At 54.5% G+C, this 25288-nt stretch overlaps 3 protein-coding genes across 5 annotated transcripts; 2 read left to right on the forward strand and 1 right to left on the reverse strand.

Moving 5' to 3' along the window:
- Positions 1 to 1487: 1487 nt before the first annotated feature.
- Positions 1488 to 6071, forward strand: ZNF584 (zinc finger protein 584). Of its 3 annotated transcripts, XM_016215869.2 has the most exons (4): positions 1488 to 1848; positions 2487 to 2613; positions 4207 to 4329; positions 4884 to 6071. In XM_016215869.2, exons 1-4 carry the CDS (start codon positions 1831 to 1833, stop codon positions 5888 to 5890), a joined length of 1275 nt encoding a protein of 424 aa, XP_016071355.2. In that variant the 5' UTR covers positions 1488 to 1830; the 3' UTR covers positions 5891 to 6071. The 3 variants fall into 3 exon arrangements, with proteins under 3 accessions (XP_016071355.2, XP_016071356.2, XP_016071357.2); XM_016215870.2 differs by lacking the exon at positions 4207 to 4329; XM_016215871.2 differs by lacking the exon at positions 2487 to 2613.
- A 3907-nt stretch (positions 6072 to 9978) lies between these two features.
- On the reverse strand, positions 9979 to 14129 carry ZNF132 (zinc finger protein 132). The gene is given in 3 exon segments (XM_016215837.2): positions 9979 to 11903; positions 11906 to 12598; positions 13866 to 14129. Coding segments are annotated over 3 exon segments (2634 nt in total). The 5' UTR covers positions 14068 to 14129; the 3' UTR covers positions 9979 to 10164.
- Positions 14130 to 20298: 6169 nt separating this feature from the next.
- Positions 20299 to 24600, forward strand: LOC107539369 (uncharacterized). The gene is made up of 4 exons (XM_016215836.2): positions 20299 to 20460; positions 21814 to 21940; positions 22273 to 22389; positions 23012 to 24600. The coding sequence occupies exons 1-4, from the start codon at positions 20443 to 20445 to the stop codon at positions 24460 to 24462; spliced, it is 1713 nt and encodes a 570-aa protein (XP_016071322.2). The 5' UTR covers positions 20299 to 20442; the 3' UTR covers positions 24463 to 24600.
- Positions 24601 to 25288: the final 688 nt, after the last annotated feature.

Below are 25288 nucleotides of genomic sequence, written 5' to 3' on the forward strand. Positions count from 1 at the left end.
GTGGGTCAGTGAGGCGATGGTTGAGGATACTGGGCAGGGCTGGCCCCTCCCTCCCTTCACTAACCAGCTTTCTCCTGGGGGCTACAAGGAAGCTTGGTTTCTCCACCCTCCCAGCTGGGAGCCTGAGGCCTCAGTCTCTCCTCCCATAAAATGTGGCTGATGACACAGCCCAGGGACTGTGAGCATCCCTGTCTGCTGATTACTACCTCAGTGCCTGCCCATGAACAAAGGGGCTGCCTGAAACCATTTTGGGGCCAGGATCATGGGGGCGTCCCCTCTACCCTTGCCTTTCAGCCTCTCTGGCCACCTGGAGTTGGTGCCCTGCCAGCCCTCCCTCTGCCAACTCCATCCCTGCTGGCACCACCCCCACCTGCCCCGGGCTTGCTGCTCCTCCAAGGTCCTGTGGTCACCCAGAAAGCAGGTCACCCCCAGTGCCTGGCATGGTGCCAGAGAGGCCTGTACTGGTGGCTTTGGTTCTCTCATCTGTAAAATGAGCGACAGTAAACACTCTACTTGCAAGGAGATTTTGACAATCCACAAGTATTTATTGAGCACCTGCTGGGGACACCTCAGGCACAAGGAGGGACCTCAAAGGCCAAGCGATGCCCAGAGGGGCAAGCAGAGGAACCAACGTCTTGGCCACACCGCCTCCCCTGCCATGCTCCTGGGACCTACCCCCCCCAACAAGCCTTTCGGGGACCTCCCCCAGCTCTCCTGCCTCTGTCCCCAGAGGGAGCGGCAGCGTCCAGGTTGAGGGGTGGGGGACCTGAGGCTGACCAGCTGGGAGGGAGTGGACTCCAACAGGGGCCAGAGTGTGTGCAAAACACCGCCCCTCGCCCTGGCCTGGTGTCAGATGGTTAGCGCATCGCCCGGATACCCCAAGGTTGTGGGTTTGGCCCTGGTCAGGGCACATACAAGAATCAACCAATGATGCATAAACAAGCGGAACAACTCAATGTGACCCTCTCTCTAAAAGTCAATAAAAAAAAATTAAAAAGAATAAAAGCCACAGCCCAGCCCCCAGCGCAGTTCTCTCCGCCGTAGTTCTCGCGAACACCCCGGGCGGACCAGGCCTCGGGCGTGGCGGCACCGCCCGGCGCTCCCGCCTTCCCGGCCCGGTATCCGAAGGCCCGGGCCCCCGGACGCTGGGGCAGCGCAGCCGGGCAGCCACCGGCCCCTCGGCCGCGGGGCGGGAGCGCTCGCAGAAAACCTCTCCCCGCCCCGCCGCGCAGCTTCCCAGGAAACGCCCCTCTCCCGCGCCGTCCTCCGCGGCGTCCTTACGCAAGCGCCGCGAGGCACTATGGGAAATGTAGTTCAAGAGCCTCAGACCTCAACTGGGTGCTCTCTCGCCCGACGCCGTGGCAACCAGCAAGCGGCCCCGCGGGGGGAGCTGGGAAATGAAGTGCGAGCGTGAGGCGGGCGCGCGGTGCGGGCAGCCGCGGGCCGCACGGGCGGGGCGGGACTTCCGGCGCTGCCCCGCGGGGCTCAGTCGGACGCCGGCGGTGGGTCGGGGCCGCCCCGGGCGTTTGTCGAGGACCAGACGCCTTCCCTCGAGCCGCACGGGCGGCGAAGGAGAAAGGCGGGCGGCCCCGGCCGGGGCTTCGCACGTGCCGTCACCGCCGAGTGGCTCGGTCTTCGCGGGGCTCGCCTGTCCCGCGCCCCCGAGGCCGCCCCCCAGCCCCTGGCACCTCGCACCCGACGGACGCCGAGCTTCCAAGTTTCCTGGGCGGCCGGAGGCTGCTGCGCCCGGGCAGCGGCGGCGACGTTCAGCCGAGTCCGCGACTCTCGGCCCGTGTCCTGGTCGCGGCCACGCCTCGCCCACGGGTTCCGATGGCCGTTGAGGCGCAGGTGAGTGGAAGGGGTCCGGTTCCGCAAGAGCCCAGCCCGGAGCGCGGCTGCGGCGGGCAGGGGAGCCGAGCCAGGCCGGCGGATGCGTGCGTGGTTCCGGGCGGCGGGATGGCGGTTGCTCCGCGTGGTGTCACTCGGGAGACACCGTGTGCGGAACTGGCATGTGGGGGCCATTCGTTACCTGCCCCTGGGGCAGACGTGAGGTTGTGCTGGGCGGTGTGCCCGTCGGGGCAAAGGCAGCTGGAGGGCCCTAGCCAGGTACTTGTACCTGAGAGAAGGATGAGCTCCGAGGTGATCCCTGGGACTCGGGGAACCGGCTGGCAGGAGATGGGGTGCGGCTTGGGCTCCTGGCTCGGAACGTAGACGGCATCGTCTGGTCACCAGCCTGCTGCGGCGGGCTGGATGCAGAACCCCCTAGTAACATGAGGAGGAGGCACCAGTGGTGCTGGGGGGCCTGGTGGGGGGGGTCTTAGGAAGAGGGAGGGATGACAGTATGGAGGGGCGTTTCGGCTCAAAGGGAAAGATGTAGCTGGACCGTGAGCCACAGATCAAGGGCCTGGATGTGTTCCTCTGTCTACATTTTGGTTGGCTTCTCTGCCCACTGTTGACCCTAAGGCTCAGTTGATCCATCATGACAGGGTCTGGTCACCTTTGAGGACGTGGCTGTCTACTTCTCCCGGGAGGAGTGGAGTCTCCTTAATTCCATCCAGAGGAGCCTGTACCGTGATGTGATGTTGGAGAACTTTGCACTCATTGTCTCGCTGGGTAAGACCCTCACGCTCCCCCAGCAAACTGACCACTTCTGAGTTTTCTCCATGGGAATTTCTGTTCATCCTAAAGCCCCACCAGGGAGGCTGCTTTCTCCCCAGATTTCCTGGGTTGGTGCCAAGTATGGGGACGGGCACTGGGCATGTGCTTGTCCCTGCCTCTCTCTGAGCAGCCCTGTTAGCAGCCTCAACACCTGTTACCCCAGTGGCCTTCTGGGGGACAGCTTGGGCTTCAGATGTTTACAGTTTTCCCAACAAATCCCACCCAGCTCTGCCTCTCTCTGTGACCCTGCCCAAGCCATGGCCAGTCTGTGCTCCAGGTTTTGCCGTCTTCCACCAAAAGAAATCCTGTAGGGCCTTCCCTGGGCCAGGCTTGAGCCATGAAGTCAAATCAGTAGATCGGTTTTGGGAGTATTGCCATCTTAATATCTTTCAATCCATAGACATGACATGTCTTTCCATTTATTTAGCTATTCTATAATTTTTTTGTAGTGTTTTGTACAAGACTACAGTGTTCTGTAGTTTTCTGTATACGAGGCTAAAGTTATTCTTAAGGATTTTATTCTTTGGATATTATTTTAAGTGGAGTTGTTTTCTTAATTTTATTTTGGATTGTTTGTTACTAGTGTATAGAAATATAATTCATTTTTGTATGCTGATCTTGTATCCTGCAACCTTGCTAAACTCCCTTATTAGTTGTAATAGTTTTTTCCAGTGAATTTCCATATATATAATGTAACGGCACCTACAAATATTTTTACTTCTTCTGTTGCCTGACTGACCTGGCTAGAACCTCCAGGGTTTTATTGAATGTATTGGTGAGTGTAGACATTCTCGCCTTGCTGCTAATCTAATGGGAAGGCATCCAGGCTGTCACTAGTAAGTAGGATGCTGCTGTAGGTTTCCCAGGAGCCCTTCCCAGGTGAGGGGGTTTCCTTCTCTTCCTAGTTTGTTGAGTGCAGTTGGCAAGAAGTCGGTGATTGTGTCTAATACTTTCCCGTGTATATCGTTGTGCAATTTTGTCCTTTGTTCTATTAAGATGGCGTATTTCTGGATTTGGTTTGCTAGTGTTTTTTATCTGTAATCATAAGAGTTATCAATGGTGCAGTTTTCTTGTAATGTCTTTGTTTGGATTGAGTATGAGGGTAATTTTGATTTCAGAGATTCTTTTTTAAAAAATTGTGGCAAAACTCATAACATGAACCCTGGCTAGTGTGGCTGGGTTGAGTATTGCCCAGTGTACCAAAAGATCACCAGTTCAATTCCTGGTCAGGGCACGTGCCCAGGTTGTGTGTTTGATCCCTGGTTGGGGTGCGTGTGGGAGGCAGCCAGTGGATGTTTCTCTTTCACATCAGTGTTTCTCTGTCTGTCTGTCTCTCCCTTCCTCTCTCTAAAACCAATAAAAACATTTTTAAAAAACCTCATAACATGAGATCTATCCTCTCAGTGAATTTTTAAATGTACGTGGGAGGTTTGTTTTCTAATACTAAGTTTCCTTCTGGTAGCCATGGTGACACAAGCTTCCTGTGGTGTGTGTGGCCAGCTGCGTCAGCCTTCACTTGGACTGGCCTCTTAAACTTTCTCCTCCTAGGATTTGTACCTTCGAGGTCCTATGTGGTGGCCCAGCTGGAGGGTAAAGAAGAGCCCTGGGTGCCCAGTATGGTGGATGTGACTCTGGTCAGCAGAACAGGCGCCAGGAGGGGTCCTGGTCTTGGTGAGTGGGGCTGGAAGTGCCTTGTTCTCAGTGATGGACTCACAGCATGCTGGTTGGGGTGTCTTTGTGCGCTGGCATTTTGGTGCTAAGGCCAGTGACCACAACTTATTCCCTCCTTCCTTTCCCTCTGGACACACTGTGTGATCTTGCCATCTCCACCGTGACTCAGGCCCTGGATGACCCACCTCTCTGGCCTGTGTCTTGTCATTTACCCTTCACTGTGCTACAGTCATCTTTTCCTCGGAGCAGACACGTCCTCTTCACAATGCTCACTGTCACCAGCAGCTCAGGCCCCACTGGAAACCTGAGGCAGAGGCATGACTCGGAGGCCCCAGCTCTCCTCCTCCACTGCGCTTCGTCCCTGTTGAGGTCTTCCTTGTTCTGTGACCTGGCAGAGCCCTGTTGTGCTGGGTCAGCCCTTTCTCACCCAGACATTTCCCAGCCACCTCCTGGCAATTCTGTGGACTCCTTTCTGGGAGTGTTCCACATGCACTGCTGGTAAAGGTGCCTCCTCCCTTTAATCCAGCTCTCGGTGACTGACCTTTCTGTTTCAGGTTGTCCCTGTAGACTGAACGATGGGGAGGCCCCTCCTCAACAGGTGAAGACCTGCAGGGTCCACCTGTCAGAGAAGCACCTTCTGTGTGGGGAATCTGGGAAGGACGTCCCTGCCTTATTAGGCCACCTCCAGCACCAGGCCACCCACAATGAGGGGAAGCCACGCAGGAGCACGGGCCACCAGGAGCCTTTCCGTCCTAGCTCTGGTCGCCAGCAGCAGCAGGGAGTCTATGCTTCACAGAAGCTCTTCAAGTGCAGCAGCTGTGGGAAAGCCTTCCTGAAGGCCTTCACGCTCCTTGACCACCTGGTAACTCACTGTAAAGAGAGACCCTTTAGATGCCCAAAAGGTGGAAATGCCCCCAAGGAGAACTCGACCCTGGTTAATCACCGAAAAATTCACACTGGAGAAACATCCCATGTGTGTAACGAGTGTGGAAAGGCCTTTAGTTACCCATCTAAACTGAGGAAGCATCAGAAGGTTCACACGGGCATAAAGCCTTTCAAGTGTGGTGAATGCGGGAGGACCTTCAACCGCAAAGACGCCCTCGTCCTACACCAGAGAATTCACACTGGAGAAAGGCCCTACGCCTGCAGCGAATGTGGCAAAGCCTTCAGTGTTCTGTCCACCCTCATCCGGCACCGGAAAGTTCACATTGGAGGCAGGCCCTACGAGTGCCAGGAGTGTGGGAGGTTCTTTAAATACAACCAGAGCTTCATTCTCCACCAGAGAGTTCACACTGGAGAAAAGCCCTACGAGTGCAAGCAGTGTGGGAAAGCGTATGTGACCCGCTCCGGCCTGTACCAGCACTGGAAAGTCCACACTGGAGAACGGCCCTATGAGTGCAGCCTGTGTGGGAAGACCTTCACCACCAGGTCCTACCGCAACCGGCACCAGCAGTTCCACACGGAGCAGAGGTCCTACGAGTGTACAGAATGCGGGAAAGCCTTCAAACACAGTTCTACTCTCCTTCAGCACAAGAAGGTCCACACTGCAGAAAGGTCGTAGGTGGACAGGATGTGGGAAGGCCTTTTGCCATAGCTGGCACCTTGCTCAACATGAAAGACCTCTCTTCAGAAAGGAGATTCAGGAGAGGAGCCATTTGAAAGCTGAACCAGGGACACCCCAACACCCAGGCTGGGAGGGGTGCCAGGTATGTGGGAAGCTTTCAGGAGCTGTGTTGCGCTCTGACCTGCCCAGGCTATGGCAGAACTCATCACACTTCTGCCATCCGGCAGTCCCCATGGTATGCATCCGTCACCCCAATGTGCTCAGGGACAGCAGACCTCCATGCTTCCTGTTCTCCATGAGTGGTGGAGCCCATGTTGGGCGTTATATCCCACTGACTGGTTTAGGTGTGGACACAACCTAGCTGTGGCCAACAGTAGCTAAGCAGTGTCCAGTCGGGGTGTCCAGGGAAGGTGAGCTGATTTCATGTACATGGTTGACACTACATGCTGCACCTGTTGTTGTGGGTTTACCCAACCCTGAAACTGTCACACGGCTCTGGAATGCATAGCAATAAAGGCGTTGTCGTTGTCCCTGGCCAGTGTTGCTCAGTTGGTTGAGTGTCATCCCCTGCAACCAGAGGTCGCTGATTAGATTCCTGGTCAGGGCACATGCCTAGGTTGCAGGCTTGATCTCCAGTAGGGGGCGTGCAGGAGGCAGCCGATCGATGGTTCTCTTTCATCGATGGATGTTTTTCTTTCTCCCTTTCCCTTCTCTTTCTCTCAAGTCAATATAACCATTAAAAAAAAAAGTTGTTAACCCTTGTTTAAGTTACCTTTAATATTGGGGGTTCTGATCTCTGTATGAGGGAATAAATAACAAAATTGGGCTCATGAATAGAAGGAATGGCTTCTGTGGAGATTCTTTCACCTTTATCTGCCTGGGTGGAGACTGCAGAAAGGCAGAGAACAGTTCTCGTTGGTCGGCCTGACTTGCAGGGTGCCGAGACCTGCAGAGAGACAAGGGAAGCCTTGGTGGGTGAATTGTGTCATTTGGGTGTCAGAGTTATTGGTGGGTCAAGAAGGGCAGAGTTGCTATAAGATGCTCCATGTGTCGAGGGACAACAGGAGCGAGGGCCCTTGTTCCCAGGGAATGTTCCTCAATCTCCAGCATTGGTCAGAGGAAGCTCCAGAATCAGCTCAGAAGCCGTGTCCTCTGAAATCTAGATTGTGGAAGTAAGTTCTGGACTAACCATAAAACCTACAGGGGCCTGTTGGAAAACACGTGGCACAGAAACGCTGCAGTAATGAGTGGGGTCTTGGGTACACTAGGGGATCTGAGCTGGTTGTAAGGAGGCTTCCACAAGTGTTCCGGCAGTTGTGGTTTCAGGGGCCAAGGGTTGCAGAATTTCTCTGGAATTGCAGACCGAGGTCACACTCACATTATCTACAGGTCTTCTGGATTCTCCTAGCCTTACTGGGCATGTTGACCTCATGGCCATCACCCTGGGTGTCTTGGGATATGTCTTTTGTGACCCAGTCAGTGTTCCTGGTGTCTGCACACCATGGCCTTCACTGTTTCTGCTGCCACTATCTCTGGCACAGGGAAGTGGTTGAATCAACATATGGCTCCAGATCTTCTGTTGCATGGGTCCTTTTGATTTAAAAAATGCTGCAACGCTTTTGCCACAAGGTAAATAAAATGTCAGTTCAGCAAAATTTATATGCTGCCTGTAGCTAGCTGTATCCCTGGTCCTGAAAGTGCGTCCTGTTAGCTGGAATTGTGTTTAGAGAGTTGGCAACCCGACTTGAGGGGCTTTGGGCCACAGTGCTCATCCTACCACGTGTTGGGGCTGGAAACCACCGCTGCTGCCTCACTGGGCTGGTTCCTCTTGCACATCCTCCTGGTGGCGGGAGGTTGATGACCATAACAGGGAAGAACCCCAGGCAGGCTTGCATTCAGGGGAGTTTTTGAGGAGTATGCTCAATTTCTCCCCAGCACCATAAAGTGTATGCCCACCTCCAAGTCTGCTCAGGTCCTCCTCCCTGGGTGTAATAATTGTCTGCCTCCAACATGGGGGTCTGTGTGAGCAATTTAAAGACCAGCTGAGCCAGGTGGAGCTCAGGTCTCTGAGCAAATGGAGGTAGGGTAGACAATGGTCATTAGAGCTCAATTACCCTGTGTAGGTGGGTGGCCTTAGCTAGATCTTGCAGGATGGCCTCTGGGTGAAGGGCCCTCTGCACTTCCCCTGCATCTGGTTTCTCACTGGGGCTCCATATACAGCAGCCAATCTGATGGGGAGTGGGTGGAAAGCTGTTTCCCTGGTGATGCTGGGACATCTAGAACAAAGCGAGTGGCTCTGTTCCTTTGACCTGCCCAACATGCCAGTTTGGGCACGACTCACTTCGTTACTGGGCAGAGACAACCTGTAGCGGGTGTGCCTCACCCTAGCCCGTAGTGTGTGGGTTTTTGATTTCATGTAGGAAAGATTTCACGTGAGTCTAGATGGGTTAGAGAATGTTTATTAAAGCCGTGAACAGTGAAACGAAGGAAGGAATTAGGGTAGAAGCCACAGGAGAGCCTAGACAGTGCTCTGCTTTGGTTCTCTAGAAGTGTTATAGGGAAGAAGTGAGCCAAGGTGGGGCTACTTCAGATCACAGTGATGGAAGTGAGCCATGGTGGGGCTGCTTTAGCTCCACCTTGGAGACAGGATCAGGGAGTGATTCCAGGTCAGGCTGCTGCTGTCCACTGCTCCCCTGGTTGCAGTTCCTGCAGCAAAGAAATAAAAGTTCATGCCTGGAAGGGGCATGGGTGTGCTCTACGAGCCTGCACTGCGTCTCTGTCCTGAGGGCTTTTTATCCTTTCATTTTTCTGCAGGTGAGGACCTTAGGGAAGGGTTTCAGTAGAACACTCATCAGCTTTCCAGGTACATTTAAAAAAAAATTTTTTTTAAAATAGATTTTTATTGATTTCAGAGAGAGGAAGGGAGAGGGAGGGAGAGAGAGAAACATCAACGAGTCATTGATCAGCTGCCTCCTGCATGCCCTCTACCGGGGATCCAGCCCACAACCCAGGCATGTGCCCTGACCAGGAATTGAACCGTGATCTCCTGGATCCTAGGCTGATGCTCAACTGCTGAGCCTTGCCCGGCCAGGCTAAAAAAATTTTTTTAATGGTTTTTATTTATTGATTTTAGAGAGGAAAGGATACAAACATTGATGGGGAACATCAATCAGCTGCCTCCTGTATGACCCCCCTACTGGGGATTGAGCCTGCAACCTGGGCATGTGCCCCGACAGGGAATGGATCTGGTGACCTCCTGGTTCATGGGTCAATGATGCTCAACCACTGAGCCACCCCAGCCAGGCCAGGGACATTTTAAATTTTTGTTGTTAATCCTCACTAGAGGATATTTTCCCCATTGCTTTCCAGAAAGAGTGGAAAGGAGGGAGGGAGGGAGAGACAGGACAGAAACATTAATGTGAGAGAAACACATCATTGGTTGCCTCCCACACATGCCCTACAACTGATGCATGGATCAAACATGCAACCCAGGCACATGCCCTTGACTGGGAATCAAACCTGTGATCCTAGGATGAATGGGCCAATGCTCTACACTTGTCCTTGGGTTTATTTTTTTTTAAATATATCTTTATTGATTTCAGAGAGAGAAAAGGAGGGGGAGAGAGAGAGAGAGAAACATCAGTGATGGGAGAGTCATTGATCAGCTGCCTAGCCCGCAACCTGGGCATGTGTCCTGACCGGAAATTGAACCCCGTTCTCCTGGATCCTAGGTTGATGCTCAACCGCTGAGCCACGCCTGGCCGGGCTGCCCTTGGGTTTAGCTGATGGCATTGATTGGGTCTTTGTTCTCTATTTTCCCAGGCCAGGGTGATTTAAGCTCTGTATTTTCTGGTTAGGGAATAGGGTATAACCCATATGTTCTCAAGAGTCCTTGGATAAGGTCTTGAGAATCACAAGCTGGCTGTTAAGTTTTGGCCTTGTTTAATTTTCTTGTCTCAATTTCCCCATTCTAGTTGCCCAGGAATTTTCCTAGCTTCTTACTATCCTGCCAGAATACCATCATGTTAGCCCAAACCTCACCTGGCAAGCCAGTGCCAGCAGCCCATGGTCACAACTTCTGTCTTGGCTCCCCAGGGAATGTCTTTTCCCCAGCCAGTGGTAGCTCTTCTAGAATCCACACAGCAGCTCCTGGCCCCTGGGCACTTTTTTTGTGCCCTCAGCTCGTCAGGGATGCCTGCCTGACCCTCATTCTCTCTCTCCAAGTAACACCCCTTCAACTGGGCCAAGATGCCCCCTCCTCATGAATCCCCTCACTGCCCTGTTAAAGAGTTATTTTCTCCCTTTCTGTGTCCTCCATGCCTCAATGTCAGGCTGGATACAAACCCTCTGCACTCATAAGTCCTTTCTCTGCTGAGAACTACCTGGTGTGGAACAAGTGTGGACCTTTCACTAAAAGCTTTCCCACTTTGACTGCACTCGTAGGTCCTTTCTTGTGTGTGAACTCTTTGGTGACGAACCAGGTGAGAGTTGCTGCTGAAGGCTTTCCTGCACTCACTGCACTCAAAAGGCCTTTCTCCAGTGTGAACTCTCCAGTGATAAATGAGGCTGTACTTTTGGCTAAAGAATTTCCCACATTCACTGCACCCATAAGGCCTTTCTCCAGTGTGAACTTTCTGATGTTTAACAAGAATGGAGTTTTGGCTAAAGAATTTCCCACATTCACGGCACTCATATGGCCTTTCCTTTGTGTGAATTCTCCGGTGTTTAATGAGACTGGAACTGTGAGCAAAGGCCTTCCCACATTCACTGCAGTCATAAGGCCTTTCTCCTGTGTGAATCCTCCAGTGCTGAATCAGGCTGGAACTGCAGCTGAAGGCTTTCCTACATTTGCTGAACACATAAGGCCTTTGCCCAGTGTGTACTTTCTGGTGCTGAATGAGGGTGGTGCTGTATCTGAAGGCCTTTGTAGATTCGAAAGGCTGTGCTCCAGTGTGAACTTTCTGATGTCGAAGGAGGTGGGAGCTTTGCCTGAAGTCTCTTCCACACTCACTACATTCAAAAGGCCGCTCTCCACTGTGAATTCTCTGGTGCTGAGCAAGATTGGAGCTTTTGTTAAAAGCTGTTCCACACTTACTACACTCGAAAGGCCTTTCTCCAGTGTGAATCCTCCAGTGTTGAATCAGGCTGGAACTGCGGCTGAAGGCTTTCCTACACTTGCTGCATTCATAAGGCTTTTGCTCAGTGTGTACTGTCTGGTGCTGAATGAGGGTGGTGTTATTGCTGAAGGCTTTCCCACATTCACTACATTCAAAAGGCCGCTCTCCAGTGTGAACTTTCTGATGTCGAAGGAGGTGGGAGCTTTGCCTGAAGTCTCTTCCACATTCGCTACATTCAAAAGGCCGCTCTCCACTGTGAACCCTCTGGTGCTGAGCAAGATTGGATTTTTTGTTAAAAGCTCTTCCACACTCACTGCACTCAAAAGGCCTTTCTCCAGTGTGAATCCTCCAGTGCTGAATCAGGCTGGAACTGCGGCTGAAGGTTTTGCTACATTTGCTGCACTCATAAGGCCTTTGCCCAGTGTGTACTTTCTGGTGCTGAATGAGGGTGGTGCTATCACTGAAGGCTTTCCCACATTTACTGCATTCAAAAGGCCGCTCTCCAGTGTGAACTTTCTGATGGCGAAGGAGATGGGAGCTTTGCCTGAAGTCTCTTCCACATTCTCTACATTCAAAAGGCCGCTCTCCATTGTGAACTCTCTGGTGCTTAGCAAGTTCGGAGTTTTTTTTAAAAGCTCTTCCACACTCACTGCACTTGAAAGGTCTTTCTCCATTGTGAACTTTTTCATGCTGAATGAGGTGTGACCTGTTATTAAAGGCTTTCCCACATGCACTCCACTCGTAGGGCCTTTCTCCTGTGTGAATTCTCTGGTGATGGACAAGTGTGAGTTTGTGGCTGAAGGTTTTCCCACAGTCACTACACTCATAGTATTTTACTCCAGTGTGAAATTGCTGGTGCTTCCTCAGCTTAGATGGGTAACTAAAGGCCTTCACTCTTTACACACATGTGATGTTTCTCCAGTGTGAAATTTTTGGTAATTAACAAGGGTTGATTTCTCCTCTAAGGAATTTACAATTGTTGGGCATCTAAATGGTGTCTCTTCAGAGTGCATTCTCAGGTGGTTGAGGAAGGCTGAGCTCTCCTGGAAGGCTTTGCCACAGTCACTGCACTTGAGGAGCTTATGTGTGGTATAGACTTTTAGGAGCTGCTCAAGGCTGGAACTGTGTGGGAAGGCCTCCCTGCACTCTGTGTTCCTATGTGACTTCCCGCTGCTGTTGATGGCTGGGTGCTGGAGGAGGTCATGGCTGCCTGAGACATCCTTACCACCTTCCCTGCAAGTGAAGGGCTTCTCTGACAGGTACACTATAGAGCTCTTCACAAACAAGTCCCTGTCCTTGTCCCATCTGAAGGGCTTCTCTCCACTGGGCTCCTTCTGGTGCTGGAAGAAGTTTACATTGAACCAAAACCCTCTTCCACATGCTCCACATGTGTAGGGGATCTCCTCAGGATGTGTTCCTTGATGTTCATCTAGGTGTAAAATGTCTTTCATGAATGGACCACACATGTCACAGGAATCAGTCTTCTGGGTGGAAGGATGTGTATTGGGGATCCTGACCTGGCACACCCCTTCTATAGAAGCATTCTGCTTGGGACAGGCCTCCTCATCATCTGCTTCATGCCAACAACCTAAAATCAGAGAAGTTTCTCACTAATTCAGTGTTCCACTTGGCGCAAAGGGTGACTTCATTAGAAATGTGTAACTGACACATACAGGAAGGGGTTAAAGGGATTGTTGACAGAATAAGAGTGAAGGGTCCACTGTGTAGGACAGTACCCAGCCATGCCACAGAATAAAGGAGGCTTTGCCAGAGACCAGGACAGAGATGGGGCAAAGGACGCGAATAAGCATTCCTTAAAGAAAGGTGCATACACACAAATGGAGGATGTTCAGCATCATTGGTCATGAGAGAAATGCAAATCCAAACCACAAGGAGATACCACTTCACACCCACTAGGGTGGCTATAAGGAAAAAACAAGTGTTGTTGAGGAAGCAGAGAAACGAACACTCATACGCTGCAGTGGGAATGTAAAATGGTGCCACCATTTTGGAAAACAGTTGGAAAGTTCCATTTCTATATATCTACCGAAGAGAAATCAAAACATATCTACACAAAAAATTGTATGTGAATGTTCACAGCAACATTGTTCATAGTAGCCAAGAGGTGGAAACAAGCCAAATGCCCATCAACTGGATAAACAAACTCTATACAGTGGAATATTTTTCAACCATAAAAAGGAATGAATGCTGTATATGCTACAACACGGATGAACCTCTGAAACATAAGTTAAATGAAAGCTACTCACAGGAAAACATGTATTGTGTGATTCCGTTTACATGAAATGTCTAGAATAAGCAAATCTGTACAGTCAGAAAGTAGATTAGAGGTTGCCCATGACTTGGGGAGAAGGGATGAGGGAGGATAGGGAATGACTGCTAATGGGTACCAAATCTCCCTTTAGATGAACATGTTCCGAAATTGGATTGTGATATTCATATACCTGTGTAAACATATGCTTTAAAAGAGTGAACTTATGGTGTATCTCAATAAAGCTGTTTTTGAAAAACATCTTATGGGAGAAGGGGCAGAGCCTGGGCAGGCCCCACACTGGCTCAAGCTCAGTGGGAGCCATTAAGCAGACTGGAGTTACCTGGTCCCCAACCTCTGCTCCCACAAGGATCCTCAAAATACTCAACAGCTATTAGGATCACTCATGAGGCTGTCCAGTGAGAGACAGGGAAGTACATGCAGCCCAGTCCTAGCTCTTACAACATGAAACGTGGGAAGGAAGCAGCACCCATGGTTGGGCTTTGGGACAAACAGAACTTTCTGTGGGAAAAAGGCACAGGGCAGAAGCTGGTCACCATAGTGCAATAGGGCATAAGGGTCTTACCAAGTGAGGTCATGAGCTCAAAGATTTCCAGCATCACATCTTGGTACAGATGCCTCTGAACCTCATCAAGGAGACCCCACTCCTCCTTGGAGAAGTACACAGCCACATCCTCAAAGGTCACTGGGCTCTGCAACGATGGGACAGCTGAGCCAGGGGGCCAAAAGATGGGCTGAAAAACAAAAAAATACTCAAATGGACACATCCAGGCCCTTGACCTATGACTCAGAGTTCTACAACAGCTACCACTGTCATATCCTCTTCTCATGACCTCCTTAGTTCATCCTCCCCTCACCCACATGCAGTTCCTCCTCCTCAGGCCCCCACTTGAGAGGAGATGACAGGCCCTGGCACCATTGGTGTCCCTCTCTCCTTGTAGTCCCACAGGCCACTGTATATTCAGGACAAAAGGCATGTGGGCAGATGGATGCTGAGTTCTGGGCTGGCACACTGCCCTGCCTCCCCCACTAGCCAATTTCCTTTATGTTCCCCAGATATGAGAAAATTGGGACTCTCCTTTCTCCCTTAAGCCTCTAGCACCAGGGACCATTGGTTCACATTCCCTCACCTTGTACAGGAACCATACCATCCACATTTTCCCACCCCTCTACACCTTGTCCATACCACGGGCATCTCCCTAGAGTCCCAGGATCCAATACTGGCCTGCCCCAGATCTCCAGAAACCCCCACTGCCAGAGACAGTCATCACCCCTCTAGTAAATGCCTCCCCTCCTTGCCCAGTTGCTTCAATATTCAGCTCCTTCCACTTCTGCCCTTGCACATGCCCTCACCAGTCATAGCTGTCCTCTGTCCTCACTCCTCTTTTTTTTAACTTTTTAAAAATTTTAAATTTATTTTTGGTTAATCCTTACCTGAGATTGATTTTTAGAGAGTGGAAGGGAAGGAGAGAGAGAGGCATCGATGTGAGAGAGACACATCGATTGGCCTCTCACAAGTGCCCAGACTGGGGTCCGGGATTGAACCTGTGACCCAGGTACATACCCTTCACTGGGAATAGAACCCAAGACCCTTTGGTGCACAGACCAATGCATTAACCTCTGAGCCACACCAGCTGGGCTGTCCTCACCCCCTCCCTTTTTTTTTATTATTTCAGAGAGAGAGAGGCAGAGAGAGAGAAACATCAATGATGGGCTGCCTACTGCACGCCCCCTACTGGGGATCAAGCCTACAACCCAGGCATGCGCTCTGACCGGAATCGAAATGTGACCTCCTGGTTCACAGGTCGATACTCAACCACTGAGCCACGCCAGCTGGGCTGTCCTCACTCATCTTAACACACAAATCCTTGGCTTGGGGACTCAGCCTGACCCTGTTGGCTACTGCTACTCCACCAGACTGACAAAATCCCCAGGACCCCAAAACCTGATGAGCTGTAGAGACATAAACCACCCTAAACTCCTACCTGTAAGGCTTGTATGCTTCATATTTTTATCCCAGGTCTACTCTCTGCTCAGAGGCTTGGTCACCACCCTGACCCCGACCCACAGCTGCACAGTGTCCACACAGACAAGCCTCCATCCCTTGGATGTCACCAGTCTGGACCTGGCATAAAGCACACTTGGCACCACAGTTTGGCAGTCTCTGGGGCATCTCAAATACAATATGGCCAAAACCCAACTCTTTATCTTCACTCTGAAATCTATTCCTCACACCAACTTCTACATCTGAAAAATCTATCAGTCAACCATGTTACCTTACTGCCCCACACCAGGAAATTGAGTCCATCGACTTGCAAAGCAGATCAAGAGCCATTTCTCCTACTTCCGCAGACACTAAAAGCATACACCTGGACTATTGCAGTCACCTCCTTGATGGTCTTCCTACCTCCAACCTCACTCCACCCAGCATCCAGAGGGAGCTGGTTAAGACCTGATCATATCACCTTCCTCCTCTGCTCCAACTTTCCTTGACTTCCACAATCTCTGAATAGAAGCCGAGCCCCTCAGCCTGCCATCCAAGCTTGACTGTGGTACCCCTGGCTCTTTATTTCCACCAGACAAAATGGAGATATGTGGTTCCCTGAACACTTCCACCTCATACTCACTTCCAAACAATTTGCACATGCTGATCCCTGTGCCTGTGTCAGAATAGGTAGCTAGTTATTGATATGAGAAAATAATTAGTTATTAATATAAGGGAGAAAGCAAAAGAGAACCAAGTAATCTTAATGAACTGGGAAGCAGAAGCAGGTAAAGAGCAAAATTTCCATCTAGTTTACTGGTAAACAGACACATTAGCACACCCTAGGGGACTGCTGACAGGAGGCCAGGAGACTTATTAGAACCGGACAGGAAAAGCTCCCCAAGGTGCTGAAAGCCCAACACAGGAGGGAGGGGAGGAGAGGCCTCTGCTGGGCGCATGCGCGATAGGAACTAGACGCTGTAATGACCGTTTGGACATGCGCAATGAGAATCGGTGACGAAACAGAGGGGCGGGGCCTAGCCTGGGAACAGTCGGATAGAGGGCAGGAAACCCCAATAGAATTTACTGGGAGGAGGGTCCAATCCAGACCCGGGAAACGCTAGGAATTTGGGTTGGATAATTGGAATGGTTCCTCATCCTTTACCGGCGCCAAGAAGAGATATGGAGGGTTAACTGAAGCCTGGTGGCAGTGCTTCAGAGCCTGCCCACCCTAAAATTCCTAAGGGTGTATTAATTGCCCCTAATTCGCAGTAAAGTCATGTTTACTTTTTTTTAATCCTCACCCGAGGACATTTTCTCCATTGCTTTTTCAGAGAGTGGAAGAGAGAGAGGGAGGGAGGGAGGGAGGGAGGGAGGGAGGGAGGGAGGGAGGGAGGGAGGGAGGGAGGGAGGGATGGGGGGGAAGAGAACATCATTGGTTGCCTCCCACAGCCACCCCAACCAGGGCCCGGATTGAACCTGCAACCCAGGTACGTGCACTTGGCTGGAATGGAACCCAGGACCCTTCAGTCTGCGGGCCGCCCTGACCACTGAGCAACCCGGCCAGGGCTTACCTCCCGTTTGAACTTCTCCATGTGTGCGCGTTTGGATTCTTTCCTCACGTCACCACAAGAGAATCTATGACATTCTCCGGCAACTCCAGGACACCCTTCCAGGCCTTTTCCCACTGGCGTCCAGAGATGAGGTCCTGCCATATAACCTCTGGCTGGGGTTCAGGACGCTTCGGGAAAGTGACAACTAGGGCCCCAGACTCGTGTAGGCGAAGGCCCAGGGCACCTCCGCGATCATGAGGGCCGGGACCCTCGGCTCGCCTGCGGGGAGTCCATCCGCGACGCTGCCGGCCGGGATGGACGACCGCGGGCTAACGGTCGCACTCGGGGCCTCCGTCTCCCGGTGTAAACGGGCCCGGGAACCTGGGGTCTTCCTCCCGGGGCCTCGGGACGAAGGCGGAGTGCGGAGACTCGTCGCGTGAGTTCCGCATCCGGAAGGACCGAGGATCAGGAAGGAGCCATTCGCGGGGTGAAAGCGCCCGCAAAGTCTCGGCGAAGGTCCGGCACTTCCCGGCGCCTCCTCCAGCCCCGCAGCCGGGAGCGTCCGGGCGAAAGGAAGGCGCAGCGGCGAGGACGGAACCCCGCCCCCACCCTGCGCGCCCCGAGTCTGATTGGCTCCAGGCCCGCCGCAGACAGTAACTGTTTTTTTGAGCCAATCGCGGTGCCGTTCGGTCGTTGCCTAGGTGACCAGGAAGCACGCCCTCGCGTCACTGCCCACCAGTCCCATTCTCAGATTACAGTGACCCCCTCAGGGGGTGGAGGCTTTTTCCCCTCGCCAGGTCCCTCAGCGTGATGTAGACACACATGTCCAGCTGCCCATCCATGACCCCCCCTTGGGAGTCTCTGGGACGTCTCCCCTGTACATGGTCAAAACCCACCTCCTTACCTTCCCTGAGTTCCCATCTCTGTCCATTTATTGCCACCTTCCAGGACACCGCAGGTGCCACGTGCAGATCTAACTACGTCCATGAAGCAGGGGAGCTTCCCCTGAGCTGCCTGCAGACACTTCACGGGTCCCCTTGGCCAAAGCAGGTCAGTTCTCAGCCACCACACACTTAAGGCCCCTAAGGCTTCTCTCCTCTGGAGATTTCCCTGGAAGGGTCAGATCTGTCACAAGGACTTTCTTTTCCACACGTCCTGTGGGGAGAAGAGGTCTGTGTGAGCGGGTGCTGCAGCCTGAATCAAAAGAGTCACTCCCCCAGTGGGTGGTTGAGCGTGAACCCATGAACCTGGAGGTCACGGTTCAATTCCTAGTCAGGGCACATGCCCTGATTTCGGGCTCAGTCCCCAGTAGGGGGTGTGCAGGAAGCAGCTGGTCCATGATGCTCTCTCATCGTTAATGTTTCTATCTCTCCCTTTCCCTTCCTCTCTCTGAAATCAACAAAAATATATTTAAAAAATAAACAAAAGACTCTTGCCTTCCTACCGGCTTTCTGCAGCATTTCTTTTTTAAACATTTTATTTTATTTTATTTTAGGACAGAAGTACCTTGTGTCTTTTTTTTTTTTTTTTAATATATCTTTATTGATTTCAGAGAGAGGAAGGGAGAGGGAGAGAGATAGAGACATCAATGATGAGAGAGTCATTGATCGGCTGCCTCCTGCACGCCCCCGACTGGGGATTGAGCCCACAACCTGGGCATGTGCCCTGACTGGGAATTGAACCCTGATCGCCAGGATCCTAGGTCGACGCTGAACCACTGAGCCACGCCTAGCCGGGCTGCAGCGTTCCCACTGGGCTGCTTCAGGGACTGGTGGAGGCTGGGTCTGAACCAGGAGCCTCTCCTGTGTCCCCTGTATGAACAGCCAGGAGTGTGTCTCTGATGCGCAGCCAGGTAGCTTTGGATGCCAGGCCACAGCACAGGAGAGCCTGACCAGGAAATAATGCATGGGAGCCCTACACACAAGGAGGGCCTGCTTCTGCCATGAGCCTGTCTGCAAGTGGGATACTTCCCAGCCTCAGTGCTGGTGATAGGAGTGCCAAACTATGTGGGAAGTCAGTGATACCAGGGCCCCAAAGCCCCAAGTGCCCATCAGCCTGTAAAGGATGACTTTCTATGTTTCAGTATGTGAGCTGCACAAGGAATGTACTAGTACATTGGAAAGGGGCTAGGACCGAGGTGGATCTGCCCCGACATAGTCTGGACTGTGTGGGTTCTTGACTTTGTGCAGGAAAGATTTCACAACAAGAGTCCAGGCGATTTTAAGAGTTTGTTTATTAAAGCCAGGGACAGTGAAATAAAGGAAGAGCTTAAGATAAAAGAGGCAAAGATCAAAGCAACAGGAGTGAGCCTAGGCGAAGCTGCCTTGGCCCTTTGGAAACATGAGGAAGAGGAAAGCCTAGGTGTGGCTGCCTGGACCCTTTAGACAATCACACAGGCAGAAGTGAGCCAGCTGGACTGCTTGGACTCAGGAAACACGTTACAGAGGCAAAAGGAGGGCCCTTGGACGCAGGTTCAGGGGGTTAGCCCAGACAGGGTGCCGCTGCCTGGTTCACCCCTGGTTGCAAGTCTGGTAAGGACTCTTAGAGCTTTGGAGAAAGAGCAAACATATACCCCCTGAGGAAAGAAAGGGCAAGGCCTGGGTGTGCTCCAAGCTGTGGCTTCCTTTATCTTGAAGGCTTTTATCTATTTTCCAAAGGTGGGAATTTTAGGAGCCGTCTCCAGGAGGATCTTAATAGAATATTCATCAGCTTTCCGGGTGTGTCCTTTAATATGCTGATTCATCAAAATGAAGTATAGAGGGATCAGGGTCATTCTCTGGTCAGCTTCATCTTCAAAGACTGCCACAGGGGGGACAGGACTGAGGTGGGCCTGACTCCCCCAAACTCCCTCAAGGTCTGCAATGTGAAAACCATTTGCTCCTAAGTATCCTTGGTTAGGGAAAGTAAGCCCTTGCAACTTATTTTCTGGCTATAAATTGCTTTGCCTTATTTAACTGTCTCACTTTTCCCATTACATTTGCCAAATTACCCGAGCTTCTTACTAACCTGCCTCTTCCACACCAGCCCAGCTCAGAGCCCCACCCGCGCCTTAGCCCCGCGCAGCGGAGGCGCACTGGGGCTCCACTTCCCAGCATCCCACGCGGTGACGCTTGGCCGTTGCCACGGAGATCAGGAAAAGCGGGCCTCAGGCAAAGCACCCGGGAACTTCCCCTCCCAGAAGGCTCTGCGCGGAAGCCGCCTCGCCGCTTTGCGCCAATGAGGGCTGGCGGGGGCTGGACTTCCGGCCTCGGGGGCTGTCACTGCGCCGCGGAGCCTCGGGCCGCACCGGTGTCGGGCTGGAGCGGGCTCGGGGCTGGTTTTCCAGGAGGCTCTGGAGGCCCGAGGCGAGGCCGGAGGAGGGCGCGGGCGCAGGGCTCGCTCCGCACGCGCCGCGGCCGCGGGCCCCGGCCACGCCCCCCGGCCTCGGTTTCTCCGGTGCAGCGTGGGCAGCCCCCTGGGGCCTTCGGGCGGCGCCTGGACCCACGTGCTCCGCGGCCTCCGTGGCGCTGCGGAGGCGGTGCCCTGGCCGTCCGCCCCCTTGACGGACCGGGAGGCCGAGACCAGGAGCCGGGGCGCCTGGGTCGGCCGCCCAAGCGCTGATCCTGATGGCGGCGGCGGCGCAGGTGAGTAGAGGGAGCCCCAGCACCGCCCGCCGCCCGGACCCCTCCGTGGACCAGAGCCCCGCCTAGCAGGGACTTTACCTGGACGTCTTGGCCTCCCCTCTCGGGTGTGCCCTGGCCCGGAGTCCCCGCGCGCGCAGGGCCCCCACCGCTGGCAGCCAAGGGGTGGGGGTCCCGCGTGTAGCAGCGGGGGTCGGCGCAGCCTGGGTGCTTCCGGACCAGAGCTTCTCACGCGGAGCTCGGGGAGAGAAGATAGTGGGTCAGGCCGGGGAGTGCACTATCCCGAGGGCGCCGGGCGTTGTGGAAGATCTTGGACATGCTTTAGGTTAGGAAGTTTAACCTATCCCGCCCTTTCCCGAGTGGAGACAGACGCAGAGGCGGGGCGCGGTGTGCGGGGAGGGGGCGATGATGGCATGTGGACCAGACTGAAGTCAGGAAAGCGGTTGAATGCCCAACATAGATGCCTATTATCAGGTTCGGGGTGTGTGTGCGTGTGTCCTGAGTGAAGGACCTTCACAAGTTTCTTAGTCTGAGCATTAGAAAAATGGAGCTGCTGGAGACAAAATCAGAAATTTGAAGGGTAAGCAGGTTTCAGGGGAATGTCGGGAAGAGTCTGCCCCACAGTGGAGGCATCATGTGCACCTGGAATTGTTGATTTTTAGGGACAGAGTTCTGGTATCCTGAGCCAAGGCAGGGCCTGGGAATCAAATGTAGAGGAGGGGGTTTCACCAACTCAGTCATAGGTGGGCAGTTAGTGCTCCAGGGAGATGGAGAGCTGCTGGCAGTCCCCTGGTCTCTCAGGAAGTCTGGCAGGTGGCAGCCAAGTGAGAAGGAAATAGAGGGGGTGTGACTATGGAGGGAGGAGCTGGCTCCTGTGTGCCCATCAGATTCTTTGGTCCACTCCTGTGGAGACTGGAGGGGATCAGCCAGTCCTTCAAACAGGGGATCAAGCAGCCTTAAAACATCAGGCAATTTCCGCAGGGCTGGGTAGGTGGGACTATACAGTTACTTATTGCAAGAGCAGTAGGGGCACGTCTGGGGAGGGTAAGCTTAAGCAAAGGCTTGAGAGTGACTGGACGCCTGGGACTGCCTTTGGGGTGGCAGCCTGCAGAAGGCCAGGGGCTTACTCTGGCTGCCTTGTCTAGAGTGGCCAGTGGGCAGGCGGAGGACGCACCTAAGGCGTAGACAAAGAGGGAGCCCAGACAGGTGAGGGAAGTTGAATCTGCAAAACCTTGGGGGAGGAGGGTGAATGTCTGAGGGACATCAGGACAAGTAGCCATTGGGACAGGGAGTTGAGTCCTGGGTCACACAGCCATAACTTAGATCATGCCCATCTTCCCCTGCCCACTGTTATAGGGTCTGATGATCTTTGAGGATGTGGCCGTGTACTTCTCCCGGGAAGAGTGGGGTCTCTTGGATGCAGCCCAGAGGACCTTGTACCGCCACGTGATGCTGGAGAACTTCGCACTCGTGGCCTCACTGGGTAAGGCTGTGGGTCCTCCATGGGAAAGCTCAGTTGTTGCCATACTGGTCCACCAGCACTAACCCCTTTATCTCCTGGTGGCCTGTGAGCAGCCCCACACCCACTGGCTGAATGTCCCTGTCTGGCTGTGGTACCTCTGTGCCTAGGCTCAGTACCCTTCCTTTGGCATTGCCAACACATTTCTCCTCACAGTCACCATTTAGCTGTTCCTGTGAGCCCTGACCTGTGATGCAACCTTTGGGTTTTCTTAGTTGCACAGTTCCTGCCCTCTGTTGGGTAGTTCCTTGTCATGAGCTGGGGCTGGCCCCTCACTTGCTTGTCCTTTGTCATAGGCTTCTCTGCCTCCCGACCTGATATAGTCATCCAGCTCGAATGTGGTGAGGAGCCCTGGGTTCTCAGTGGGTCAGATGTGACCCTGGCCAGGAATGCCCAGAGAAGGCCCAGCCCTGGTGAGTGGAGTTCCAGGGGCGGGAAGGTTCCGCTTCTCCTGGACACTGTCCTCTCCTGCCTCCCACCTGATTCCCTCCTGTTCTCCTTCTATCATTAGCCTCTGCTGGAGGCTGCAGCCTTGGCTGCCCTTAAAGGGGGAACTCTGAGGGCACTCCAGGCCGTGGTGAGACCTCAGAACCCCACCTTCAGCCAAGGTGTATGGCCTCAAACCTTCCCTGTCTTACCTCACTGCATGGTCTGTGGGGCCATTAACTCATTCATTTATGCCTTCATTGTTTCTTGAGCACTTGCAATGACCAGGCCAGTTGTCAGCACCAGAGGCACAGCCTTGAACAAGACTTTCCTGGTCCTGCCTTCATGGAGTTGATGGTGCTAGGGGAGAGGGGCAGTCAGTAAATGGAGTTCATAAATAAAACTCTGGCATCAGATATCTACCAGTGGAAGGAACGTAGGCAGGCTGGGGAGTCCCCCAGACAGGTGAGCTACACAGAGAAAGGATGTCTGTTCGCTTCAGCTTTCACACGCAGACCTTGGGGTCCCCCTTGCCCACATACTCAACCTGCCCAGGTCACCTCCTCCTGGTCAGGATGACCCCAGCACCCACTGTTTCTGGTCCTTCAGGTTCCCCACGTCTGGCAGAGGGCACAGGTGTTTCTGGGGAGGCAGCATGGCCAAGGACCTTCCAGGAAAGGCCCCCTCCAACGCCTGCTGGGGTCCTCCCCACCGCTGCTGCCTGTGAACCTGGCAACCGCCTGAAGGGGCGTAGGGGCACTTCCTCATCTCGAGAGAGAAAACCCACCGGAGTTTCCGTGATCTACTGGGAAAGGCTCCTGCTAGGCCCTGGCAGTGGTGAGGCCAGTGTCAGCCTGCGGCTGACCTCCCCACTGCGGGCTCCCACAGGCGGCCCACCTAAGGAGAAAACTCTCACAGGCGTCTTCCAGCCAGGCAAGCAGCCAAGGCCTTCGGAGCCGCAGGAGCCCATGGTGCAGAAGCCCCCTGGGAGAACCTTCCAGAGTGTCCCAGACCTTGAGGCCAGGCACACTGTGGGGGAACTAGGAATGGGGGCAGCTTGGCACGAGCCCCAGAGACTCCCCGCTGGCCAGGAGCCCCCCACCTGGGACGAGCTGGGCGAGGCCTTCCACACCGGCCCCGGCATCCTCCCTGGGGAGAAGGCCTTCGAATGCAGGGCATGCAGCAAAGTCTTCCTCAAGAGCTCCGACCTCCTCAAGCACCTGCGCACGCACACAGGGGAGCGGCCCTACGAGTGCGCCCAGTGCGGCAAGGCCTTCAGCCAGACGTCGCACCTGACCCAGCACCAGCGCATCCACAGCGGCGAGACGCCGTACGCGTGCCCGGCCTGCGGCAAGGCGTTCCGGCACAGCTCCTCGCTGGTGCGGCACCAGCGCATCCACACGGCCGAGAAGGCCTTTCGCTGCGGCGAGTGCGGCAAGGCCTTCAGCCACGGCTCCAACCTCAGCCAGCACCGCAAGATCCACGCGGGCGGGAGGCCCTATGCTTGTGCGCGGTGCGGCCGCCGCTTCTGCCGCAACTCGCACCTGATCCAGCACGAGCGCACGCACACCGGGGAGAAGCCCTACGCCTGCACGCTCTGCGGGGCCGCCTTCAGCCAGGGCTCCTCGCTTTTCAAGCACCAGCGGGTGCACACGGGCGAGAAACCCTTCACCTGCGCGCAGTGCGGCCGCGCCTTCAGCCACAGCTCCAACCTCACGCAGCACCAGCTGCTGCACACGGGCGAGCGGCCCTTCCGCTGCGGGGACTGCGGCAAGGCCTTCGCCAAGGGCGCCGTGCTGCTCAGCCACCGGCGCATCCACACGGGCGAGAAGCCGTTCGTGTGCGCGCAGTGCGGCCGAGCCTTCCGCGAGCGCCCGGCCCTCTTCCACCACCAGAGGATCCACACCGGCGAGAAGCCCGCGCGGCGCCGCAGGGCCTCCTCCGGCCAGCGCGCCCCGCCCGCGCCTCCCTCGGGGGCGTCGTCCGGTGTCGCTCCGGGGCCCCAGCCCCCTCCCGCCGCCTCTGGCCCGGCCGTGGTGCCCAAGCCCGCCGAGGCCTGAGCTCCCAGCTCTGCGCTTGGCGACCCCGTGCGCCCGTCCCCGGCGACGGGCCGGTCCTTGCAGGTTCACTCGGCGAAGCCTCGCGCTTGCCCTGAAGCCCCGTCTGCGCGTGGCGACGAGATGTACCCTCAGCCACACGACTCCACTTCCCGGAGGCCACGCTGCGGAAAGGTCTCCAGGATGGACGTGGAGGCCGGGACGGTGGCGGGCGGCGCCCGGCGGTCAGCCAGGGGAGGCCGGCGCGGCGGTGCCGCTTGTCAGGGCTATGACCGGACGCTAAAGGGCAGGGGCGGTCCAGATAAGTTGTGATGGCCACCCCAAACTGGCGATTCCCCGACAGCTAGGCTGCGCCCCCCGGGGGCCGGTCCGTGCTAGGCTTCCCAGGAGTGGGCACCGTGGGCGAGCGGGCAGGTGAGGGTTGGGCAGGTGGCTGGGCCTCTTCCTTCTCTGGAGAAAATCGGGGGTGGAATCCTGGCCGACAAGGCACTGGCATCCCCGCCCCCCCCCGCCCCCCCAGCACACGGCTGACCCGCGGAGGTAGAGGTCCTGGGGCGGGGCGGGGGTGCAGAGTGATGGCTCGCCAGCCGTGCTCGTCCGCACAGTCACATCCAAGCCTCAGCACTGCCCATGTCCTGCTGTTGCCAAAGTCAGTGTTACAGGAGCCTTTACATCCCACTGCCCTGACAGGAGGTGCCTGAAATAACAGGTTCAGAGGAGCCGCGATGGGGCTGCTCGTTTCTGCAGGATCTCTCCCCATGTGTGGCATCCTCCCGAGATCCCCGCTCAGTGTGAGGCCCCCGCAAGGTGAGGACACTGAGGCAGGCGG

Source organism: Miniopterus natalensis, chromosome 18 (assembly GCF_054644295.1).
Source record: "Miniopterus natalensis isolate mMinNat1 chromosome 18, mMinNat1.hap1, whole genome shotgun sequence".
Lineage (NCBI taxonomy): Eukaryota > Metazoa > Chordata > Mammalia > Chiroptera > Miniopteridae > Miniopterus > Miniopterus natalensis.

What these genes read in the sequence shown, in the direction of transcription:
- ZNF584 (XM_016215869.2), top strand. An exon ending in TGCACTCATTGTCTCGCTGG is followed by an intron (nt 2,614 to 4,206) that starts GTAAGACCCTCA and finishes TTCTCCTCCTAG; the next exon opens with GATTTGTACCTTCGAGGTCC. An exon ending in CAGGAGGGGTCCTGGTCTTG is followed by an intron (nt 4,330 to 4,883) that starts GTGAGTGGGGCT and finishes TTTCTGTTTCAG; the next exon opens with GTTGTCCCTGTAGACTGAAC.
- LOC107539369 (XM_016215836.2), top strand. An exon ending in CGCACTCGTGGCCTCACTGG is followed by an intron (nt 21,941 to 22,272) that starts GTAAGGCTGTGG and finishes CCTTTGTCATAG; the next exon opens with GCTTCTCTGCCTCCCGACCT. An exon ending in CCAGAGAAGGCCCAGCCCTG is followed by an intron (nt 22,390 to 23,011) that starts GTGAGTGGAGTT and finishes CTGGTCCTTCAG; the next exon opens with GTTCCCCACGTCTGGCAGAG.